This window comes from Bombus bifarius, unplaced genomic scaffold (genome assembly GCF_011952205.1).
Source record: "Bombus bifarius isolate JDL3187 unplaced genomic scaffold, Bbif_JDL3187 scf7180000007977, whole genome shotgun sequence".
Taxonomy (NCBI): Eukaryota; Metazoa; Arthropoda; class Insecta; order Hymenoptera; family Apidae; genus Bombus; species Bombus bifarius.
In genome coordinates, this window is record NW_022884362.1 from 1034115 (window position 1) to 1045190 (window position 11076).

The following is an 11076-nucleotide window of genomic DNA, read 5'->3' on the forward strand; positions in this document are numbered from 1 at the left end:
AGTGCGACATCATGCGGCAAAGTGCTGAGGTCAACTAAAGATAGCACATACAAGAACCTATAAAATTAGGGATCTGCCCTGTTTGGTTGCACAGAACATGTAGAGGCAATGCGAATTGATTATGACTAACGATAAATAAACGACGAAAATAAAAAAATAAGTATAAACAAATACACATAGCGACAATATATATATATATAATAATCATTAGCATTGCCTTTACATGTTTTTATAACGAACATTAAGAAAAATGGAATTATTATTGCACTGTGTATGAAAATACTAAAAGCGAATTCAAGGTAGTCCCATTTACAGCACGTTCTGTAACCAAACAGGGTAGGTCCCTAATTTTATAGGTTCCTGTATATGCTAACTTTACTTGACTTCAGCTCTTGACCGCATGGAGCAGCACCTGTATTGTGAAACAATTAGGACCACGGGTGTGAGCACACTCGTTTCCTCTCTGATATAAGCTTATTTGTAATGAATTTAATATGGTTTTAGTATGGCTTAGTCAAAAGACAGTCGGAGCGTAATTTGAATTGTCAACCGCGTATGTTTAGAAAACTATCTTAGGATTCAATACGTAGTACGGCAATAGGAAAGTTAGAATTCGGGAACAGAAATGCTTCATCTAGGACCGTAGCCAATTGACAGCTTTAATTAAAGTCACGTAGGCTCTCTCAAACTGGATGTTTGTTTCCAACCTAAGATTATATGCTCAAACGTTCTGCTTCTAAGATATTCAATCGAATTAGCCAAATGAATCTTCGCTGAAGAGTTACGTTGGGTATACACATGCTGAATATTTAATCGAAATTGGTTGATGCAAAAATAAGCAACAGATCTTTATTAACATGAAATAAAGGATAAAAATAGCTTCATAATAATAGTGATTTTTTTACTTTTATTATAATAATTAGTTGTCATGTTAAAAAAAAATATCATGTTGAACAAAGTCGATATCTCGCATCTGAAGGGAAAGACTGCAATTTTTGAGTTGTGAAGGTTTCATCTTATCGAATTTTTTGATTAAGAGAACTCGATAAACGAAAACGTCTTAAAGAAATTTTATACGGGATGAAATATTTTTCAAATTGTAGAGGTTCGAAAAAAGACAAATTCAACTTTTAGAAATCAATAATTTTTTTTTTTTTAATGGATGACACTTTACGTTATATAGGTTGCTTATGAGGACACGCACGTAGTGCGATAGCCGAAAATATAGTAGGTGTAGATCGAGATACGATTTTTCATTGTAGCGTCGATATGTGCAGTAGAACTTTGTTTATTTCAGCGAAATTTTATCTGATGCCTAATTATCTGACTAGTAGTGATTTGAAAAACTGCAGAAGCAATCATAAATCGGAACCACGTGTATAAGGAAATATATATCGTCACTACCAAGATCAGTGTATCATCGGCAGCATTCCATGCAACTTCATCGATGTAGATAATTTCTGTTACATCAACTAAACTGTCATTCTTAAGAAACATGTTTCATTACGATATTTGTTCCATTTCAATTTTCATATTATTATCATCGAACTTGACAAGTTATCTTACATTAGTGAATTCTTATGTTGTGCCCACGCCAACGTTTGAAGTGTTAAATCCAAAAGGAATTCTTATATCGATATCGGGTAAGTGACTATATAGACGTATAATCTATACATATCTACTTGTACGAATTAGCCGTACGGAAATGCAATTATTTTATATAGCACTACATCTCTGTCAGTGGTCATTTTCATATTGCTGTCAAATATTATTTTATCAAGTTATGTTCGAGATTACCGATTATTTAAAAAAATTGACCAGTTATCCCATAGATAATTTTTGAAGCTACAAATAGTAATTAATATTAAATTACAAAAAAATAATGGTTTAATACTGGTTGTAAAAGAAATTTACTTATTAATTTTTTTTACTCATTTTACTGTACTTAATTATTTATCACACATTATACAGACTCAAATTCATACGCAATCTGTTATATTTATACGCAAATGTATAAATGAATGAATAAATATTCGTACACAAAGGTATAGAAATATTTCATTTTAATAAACATAAGGATAGTTAAGAATAGTAAGGAACATCTTGTCGTAATCGTCTTATTAATGGAAAATAACATACATACATATATGTATGATTGATGCCTTTAAGTTCATCATACGTATAATATATATATATACATCGCCAGTGGTCATTTACTTCGTATTATTCATTTGGAATTCCTCGGGAATAACCGGATTTAAGATTAATGTTTTCCTTCTGGATGGAACGATGACTAAGTAATATAAATGTGGACGATACAAGAAAGTAATACATCGGATTAATTCTGAAACATCAGAGAACTATGAAATCGTAATGTGCAATAAAACATGATTGCAATCAAATAACTACTATATATATATTGTACTATATATATTGTATTAATCATACTTTTTAAATATTATTATCTATCTTGAAAAACAATGGTCTATCATAATTATTCTGGCAATTGAAATATTTATAAATAAATTTTATGTGATATTTATACTCAGCTATAGATTTATATGCACAAGTTTGTGATTTTTTTTTAATTCCAGTCAAATTAATTAAAGTCGATGAAGTTGACTTTATAGAATAGTATTTTGCAAAATTCCATAATTCCATCGTAAACATTTATCTTAAAAATTTGTATCTAATTTCTAATTTTATACGCGATTTTTAACTACCGATTAATTATAAATAACTGAGATTGTTCGTTTAATTAAAACTAACAAGTAATAATTAACTATCCTTTATAAGATTAGATTATTACAGAAAAATAAATGTGTAAATCAAATTTATACTTAAAAATCTATAAAGTAGAATAATACCGGCTATAACTTTCTTATAAGTTTATGTGATATGCATAGTTCTAAGAAACTATATTTTTTAGAAACTCGTTTACGTAAATGCATAAACAGATCGAGATATACAATAGATATATCTATTTAACAAATATGAAACGTTTTACTTATCGTACGCAATATTTCCATAAAATAGAAAAAAGGTTTTCATCGATAGTACACGATACTGATCAATGTTACATAATATTCGAGTTTCTATTTGTTTTATATATATATATATATACCTTATTTATATTATTATTTTTGTGGATATTTTGCGGATATGCTGTATCAAAGAGTGTCTCTTTTGAAAATTTTGAAAAATGTACAAAGGTGATATATTTCTCGTTTCCATTTACATACTATATATCTGCCTTATAATATTCTCATCAAACGGAAAGGAAGGTCATTTTATTATCTACATACTAACTTGATATTTCCAAAATTTACTTTTACTTCGACACTACGGTTTGTGCGATGAATATAATATATGTATGTTTTTTATTTTATAACAGACGAGCCCGGCTTACAATTTTTTGCGTTTCAAGGAAACATAAATAGGACTATTAAGTTGAATGAAATAGGACGAATATCGGGTGAAGTGTATAAGAAGAATAACGGAAAATGGATCATTCAAAATCGAAATATGGACTTAGCAAACGGAGATGTTATACATTATTGGACTTATGTACAAGTTAATGGGATAATGTATAACAAAGGAGAACAAACCTGGACAAGTACGAATATTTAGCTTATATTATACATTTATAGGTATACATAGGTATACAGCAGGTATGTATCTATGTATGTATACATGTATATTGTACCCACATTGCTGTTTATAATGTGGACATTTTGATTAATTTGTATAAATAATACATGAATGCTACTAAAATATATGAATTAATGACAAATGGTTAAATCATCTTCTTACAGAATCAAAACATACATGTATATATGTATATCACATAAAATATAAATATTGTTTATTCGATATTTTATTAATAGTAGGTATATTAAAATGAAATGCACGACTCTGCAAAGTTAAATATTATTGCTAAAAATAACTGTTAAAGCTATGATATAAATTGGGAGAATTGAAATTTAAAATAAATTTGTAATAATTAAAAGATAAAATATAAATGACAAAAAAGTCTATGAATATAAAGAATAGAAAAAGATATAAGCAGAATATGAAAAAGTATGTATTTTTTAGTTACAGTTACTAATGAGTTAGTGTTCAATGAACCATTCGACATCTTTAATGACTCCCTTTGGAGACATGAAGTCAAAATACCGTTAACTCCTGTAAGTATAAATATGTACTTAAGCCCTGATCGATAGTAAGACTTCTTATATAGTTTTTCTATTATAGGATTATGAATTTTGTATTTATCACAATAAACAACATACATTTGTAGCATCCGTTAAAAACGGAATGCTTAAAATCAAACCAGCGATTTTAGAAAACTACTATGGCGTAAATGCTACTACGTATGGAACACTAATACTTAGTGAGTGAGTGTAGTATGACTTTTTTAAATACAGGGTTTTCACACGATTGTATTACCCAACTAATTACCTAACTTTTATAGATTCTATATTTACTCGATATTGATGCGTTTTATCTATATTTTGCCGATTGTTTGATACGTTACTTCAATTTATTTTTATTATATTTATTATTTATTATATATGTTATAGTTGTAGTAGTACGAATCGAGCTGAATGCCAACGTAAAGCTACGTCATTCAGTATTTTACCGCCTGTTATATCTGCCAGATTAATTACGAAAAACAGTTTCCATTTCCGATACGGAAAAATTGAAATAAGAGCAAAGTTTCCTGAAGGTGATTGGTTATATCCAGGTAAATATTAATTCGATTACGTAGCATATCTGTTTATAAGGCACGAGATATCCATCATTTTATGCATCAATGAATAAATGTAATTGCATCTAAGCGTAATCATGTTTGTGTTGGAGTCAGGGGTAGACACTTTGAGCAATTTCATCGAATAGTTATTACAATACAAAACAAGCTGTAACTTAAAAACAAGATTACATCTAGTATATATTTATATGTACGTTTTTTCTTACTTTAATGTGCTCAATTCACACCTGCTGAACTTCCCACATACAATGGAATTAGATACCTGTACATAGATACGTGTTTTGTGTTATTTACCTTTTTTTAAGTAAAACACATTGAAGTAAATGAACAAATTTAATTCAATTATTTACATAACATTTGAATTCGATTAATTCAACTTTGATTAATAATTTCATTAAATTCGCTCAATTCGAGTTTGATTAATAAACAAAGTAACCAAATATTGTATTTATTTACGACAGAAATGTGGCTTAAACCAAAGTACGATTATTACGGTCCCGATTATTCCAGTGGATGCATTACCCTCGGCCTTGCTCGTGGAAACGATAATTTAGTGAACACTGTCGATGGAAGCATCTACGATTCAAGAAGATTAGATTTTGGAGTCCGTATAGGTACAAATGTAAATATTACAAACCACATGGTTTCTCGGATTCGAGAGAATGGCCCAAGATGGACGCAGGATTTTCACGTTTACACAACAATTTGGAATTCCAAAGGATTTCAATTCTTCGTAGACGGTGAAGAAGTTGGTAAATTAAATCCTCCAACAGATGGTTGGATGTATGGGAATAATTTTACCAAAATGGCTCCTTTTGATCAAGAGGTATGCATTTACAAAACTACCTGATCTATTTTTAAGTATTTCGTAATGTACGTTCAATATATTTTTTTAAGTAATATATTATTATTAAACTAATTTCTTGGGAGTTTAACGATTTTTGCATGAAATTTATATGTATTTCTGTACAATGAAGTTACATAATATATAATTCATACTAATATACACATGAGCAAGAAATGAAATCTGTAACAACTTATTATTGACAAATATGTTTACTATATGTACGTACTGTCTGACCAACGAGGCGAGATAGCACTCTCTCTTTCTCTCTCTCTCTCTCTCTCATAATATATATGTATTTTGACATTTATCGATTCAAAAGACGAAAGATTTCGTAAATGCTTTCGGTATAGGAGAGTCCAAAGTTCGGATCTGTTTATATGATCGCCACTACAAGTACATATGTACTCGATATGTAATCGATAGTTTGCTTATTTCTTCAGTATTACATATATTTTTTAGTAATTAATCTTTTTCTATAAAATTATAAACAATCATTATTATCGACAAATATTATTATCATTATTATGATTACTAAAAATTTAATTACATATTAAATGTACAGATCGATCAGACATTTAACTTTGACGATTTTCATTGTACTCTAACAGTTTTATATCGTAATTGGTGTGGGAGTTGGCGGTATTCGCGTATTTCCTGATAAAACAACTAGCTCGGGACACACAAAACCGTGGAAAAACATTGGAGCCAAGGTAAATATTCTACGAATATTTATACGTAGCAGATACAAACGAGCGACAAGATCATGTCGCACCTTCCCATATTTCTTCTGCCATAGACATATTTCTATAATCTTTATAATTATGTTACCATAAAATCGATCCATATTGCACCCCAATTATTAAGGATTCGATATCAAAATAATATATCGATATCAAAAAAATGCCGTTTGGATACCTATTAAAATAGCAAATATAATAATGGTCATCGCGTTGCCTCTCGGTCGCTGTATGGTTTATTTGAATCTTCGATTTATTTTCGGCCGCTTTGTCGTCACTTGTCTTGCCGCTCACAGTTCTCTGTATAAACATGGCCTTAGCGAGACTATCTTTAGAACGAATTATTGTACATACATACGTTTGAGATCACGATCTATAATGATCAATAACAAAATATTATTTTATTGTTGTAGCATTAATCAAGCACAATTAATTAACGACGATTGATATATTCTAGGCAATGCTGAACTTTTGGCATGCAAAAGATAAATGGTCACCAAGTTGGAGTGAAAAAACTGCATTGGAAATCGATTATATTCGAGTATGGTCATCTTAAAAAAGATTATGTTATTAATAAAATTTATATAAAAGTGAATTAAAAGAATTAATTTGTAAACAAGTTGCAATTTTTGAAATTTAAATATAAAATAATTCTTTATAGCATAATACGTCAAATATGTTTTAGATATTAATGCTATTAGTAATAACAGGACATTCGTTATTTTACTTTTTCTTATTTACAATCGCTGTACTCATAATCATAAACACGTACTAAATAACTAAATGCGTAAACTTTATTTTTACTACTGAATGTATTATTTTCCTGTGACGAATACATATCACATTTTAAATATATATGTTTCATTTTATTTCGCCATTTCCTGTTTGCTTCGATAGAATGTTCTTAATGTTTTGGTTTCATTTTCTAATGAATAAAATAAATTTTATAATATAAAATGCGCATAATTTAAATTTACAAACAAATGTATTTCGTAAACTGTTTTATTTTGTTGATCGCGCGTAGAAAGATACTAAAATTGTTTCAAGCGGTAGAAGAATTTCAAACTCGACTCTCTTCCTTAAAACCGGTTTTTCTTGAATAACATTGTAAAAAGATTAAATGAAGACATAGCAACTTCCACTCACTGTATAGTAGTAGTAACAGAGAGTTTGTTAATCGACAGTGGATTGATTTTCATATTTTTTATCTTACTAAAAATTTAACAAAGGTGAAAATATTTTCATTTTTGTCTTATATCCTTACACATAATTAGTTTCTTTTATGATAAACTTTGTGTACTTAATTTTTAAATTTTCTAGTACATTTGAAAATACTATATTGAACGTGAAAAAAAACAGTATTTCTATATTAGACTGTATTTCAATTTATTAATATATTTCAAATGAAAAGATTAATTATTTTTCTCACCATAATTATAATTCATTTAATTTGTGGATTGGACAGCGACTTACATTTTCAATCAAAATATTCTAGTAAGTATAATAATTTAAGAACGTGATCCACTATTCTACATTAACTATATATGAAATATCTTTTTAAAATGTCAGATATAACAATAAATATAATACTGAAATATACAGAAATTGTTTTCTAAATTTTATTAATACTTGCATGAGGATTAAAATGTGTATAAAGCAAATGTTATTGTTTAAAAATCACGTATATATCACATATATTATTTATAAAATATTTCTACATCTTATTTATGTATATTTTCTATATTTCCAGGATATGAATTCATTTTACATAAATGTATAGCCAGTGCTCAATTAAATAGAAAACATCAAAGTAAAGACATATCAAATACTACTGCGAATAAACTTACTTAAAATTTATTACATAAAGCATATGTTTCAGTTGCAATGCAAGAGAAAAATTCGACTGCACGGCAGGTGCAATCTCCAACTGTTTCTCTAAATTTGAAATTGAATAATAGTCATCCATTTAACAATTCGAAAACAACCTATAACAATGTGGATATGGAACATTATCTTATAAAACGCATGGAAAATACACCTTTGAGGACTTTAAATATTAAAACTATGCAAAGTTTGTTACCTATATTTACAAAAAAAGATTTACTACCAGAATTGGAAAAGGTCACTAACAAGACTACAAATTCATCACACAGTATTATACTTATTAAATCAGCAACATAAAGATAATAATGTCGTGATTATAGCAATGATGTGATGTAAAATAATACACGTACAGTTAAAGATGAAGCAGTAAAATCGATTTTATGACTACCATGCCTATTGTTAATATTATTATTGAAAGACAAACGAAGTTATTATGCATATATAATTTATTTGTCTATTTACTAAAATAATGGTAACATCATAATTGTTTCATTTATTGTTGCGAAGGCATTGCTTGTTTAACTGTTTTGGGTAAGGTTTGTAATTCCACCTGCAAAAAGTAAAATTGGTTACCTGTATCTTTCATGTGTAGTTAAAAATAAAGAATCTAAATCATACCTTTGTGATTTTCATTGCCACTCCTTCTGGGAGATTTCTTTCTATATATTCTAAATATGTATCTGCAGTTGAGCCAGTTAAATTAAAGAGATCAACATATCTGTAATATGTTCTTCTTTCGTATTGAACTCTATGTTTCTTATGAACGTGAATAGACTTAAGTAGTGTTAATCTTTCAAATATGGGTTTTCGTATTGCAACACTGTCAATTTTAGTATTATGTATTTATATCTTCTTGTATATATTTTTATAGATATTTAAAAATATTTTCACTGCATTAACTTACTGTCTGCCTACAGTTATGTCTAAATGACCTGCTACCACAACAGCAAATTCTCCATAATTTCTAAGAACAGCGGGATCGTTTCCTCTGACTTCAATTTCTAGTTTCTTATATAGTTTATCAGGCTCAGACTAGAATGTAGTATTATTTAATGAATTATATAATTTATACTTGAAAATCTATTAACAAGTCCACTTAATAATATCCTAATCAAAATACATGTATTTTATAATAGTAACAAAATACGTGTTATAAACAATCATAATAAGTTTACAAGATTAAAATTTATAGTCTTTATTGCTATAAAAAAATATTTTAATTCACAATATAATTACTATAACTTGTTTTAAAACAATAAACAATGTATACGTAGAATGTATAGGTATGAATTTTCTAAATTCAATATTCTTTTATTCTGATGATAGAATAATCTATTATTCTGAATAATAATATACTGACATATTCTTGCTTTTAAAGAAAATGATGCTTAGTGTATTAAAACATAATTATACAGAATACATTAGTAATTATTTATAATGCAATAATTTTGTTCGCTACATATTCATATTAATTTAAAATCTATTAATATAAAATATATTATCAATATATTATTACATACCTCTGTGGGAAAGGATGAAGTATTTGATCCAACCGAAGCTTCTAAAAAAACCTCTGCATTCTCAGTTGAAGTTTTAGATTTCTGTATTGTTTCATCTAAGGTTTGAGGTTGCTGTGAAGTGATAGATAAGTTTTCATTTAAAGTTACATTTGATGTATCACCTGAATCTCCACGCAAAACATTAGTTGAAAATAATGTGTTTCGTAATAATTTTGTATGTCCGATATCATAAGAACTTCTGTTTATACTTCGTAAAACAGAAAATACCTGAAAGATATTAGAGGTTATCTTTAACCTAAATACCCTTAGCATTTACTTAAGTGTTTCTAAACGTTATACCTTTGAACGAAACATTTGTTACTTTTGTTTATGTAAATATGGAATAAATTAATTGAAATATTATCGTTTCAAATTTAATTAAATTTAAATATAAAAGTAGATGTCTTTTCTTTGATGTAAATACATCATAAATACATAGCAAATTACACGTGCGTTAGTAAACAACTATCAACACAGATGCACATATACATATGCATATACATATATATGTATGTAGAGTACGGCTTTTGAATGAATTTTGTATACTCGCATTAGGCTTTATTTACGTATATGCGCGCCTATCCTTTATTCAAAATCGTTTACTTCTAAATTGAAATAAATGCTTAATTTTATAAGATATTTTTACATAATATTGTGTTTACTTCAAAATACTAATCAATTAGCATTGTGAAAATAATACAGTATGTCGAACTGCTAACGATTTTGTTGTACATTTATAAAATAATAAACTGACCGTAATTTTTATACATATGTTTTATACATACAAATTTCATAAAATTTTAGAGAAACTACATTTTAAAGAAGAACTACCTATGTTTTAAAGGAACTCATTAAGTTACGAAAAAATCTTTTCCGTGACATGTCAATTCCTATTAAACAGAAAACGCCAAAGTTTAAAAACTTGTTTACTTAAGCTTTATATTTGTTTAACATGCTTAGTTAAAATATTCAACTTCTGAAAAATAGCAGATATTTAGTTAATCGCAAACTTGATGCAGTTGAGTATTTTTTAAATGTCTCAATAATGAAATCAAACGTATAATGCCTAAATATATTATTTTATAAAATTATAGGATAGATATATTTACTGCCTAATAAATTGTATAAGTATAGGATATTGTTGATATATATATGCATATTATATATGTATCTAGTTACAGATCGTAATTAAAATTTTTAGATAAATATTTTATGTATGTATCAAACATAGTTAAGTGAATTGATTTTTTATGTAAATGCAGTTTTATTTGAAAAGTA

General features: G+C 27.7%; 3 protein-coding genes across 3 annotated transcripts; 2 read left to right on the top strand and 1 right to left on the bottom strand.

The window, feature by feature from the left end:
* The first annotated feature begins 1267 nt into the window (after positions 1-1267).
* LOC117204071 (beta-1,3-glucan-binding protein-like) lies at positions 1268-7152 on the top strand. The gene is made up of 8 exons (XM_033441098.1): positions 1268-1643; positions 3395-3616; positions 4096-4187; positions 4255-4397; positions 4584-4747; positions 5233-5597; positions 6227-6328; positions 6813-7152. The coding sequence occupies exons 1-8, from the start codon at positions 1496-1498 to the stop codon at positions 6909-6911; spliced, it is 1335 nt and encodes a 444-aa protein (XP_033296989.1). The 5' UTR covers positions 1268-1495; the 3' UTR covers positions 6912-7152.
* A 132-nt stretch (positions 7153-7284) lies between these two features.
* Positions 7285-8856, top strand: LOC117204075. The gene is made up of 4 exons (XM_033441103.1): positions 7285-7584; positions 7676-7849; positions 8106-8165; positions 8235-8856. Exons 2-4 carry the CDS (start codon positions 7759-7761, stop codon positions 8534-8536), a joined length of 453 nt encoding a protein of 150 aa, XP_033296994.1. The 5' UTR covers positions 7285-7584; positions 7676-7758; the 3' UTR covers positions 8537-8856.
* On the bottom strand, positions 8676-10279 carry LOC117204072 (28S ribosomal protein S10, mitochondrial). The gene is made up of 5 exons (XM_033441100.1): positions 10099-10279; positions 9760-10026; positions 9144-9271; positions 8858-9059; positions 8676-8789 (listed from the first exon to the last, which is right to left on the bottom strand). The coding sequence occupies exons 1-5, from the start codon at positions 10111-10113 to the stop codon at positions 8733-8735; spliced, it is 669 nt and encodes a 222-aa protein (XP_033296991.1). The 5' UTR covers positions 10114-10279; the 3' UTR covers positions 8676-8732.
* Between the last annotated feature and the right edge of the window lie 797 nt (positions 10280-11076).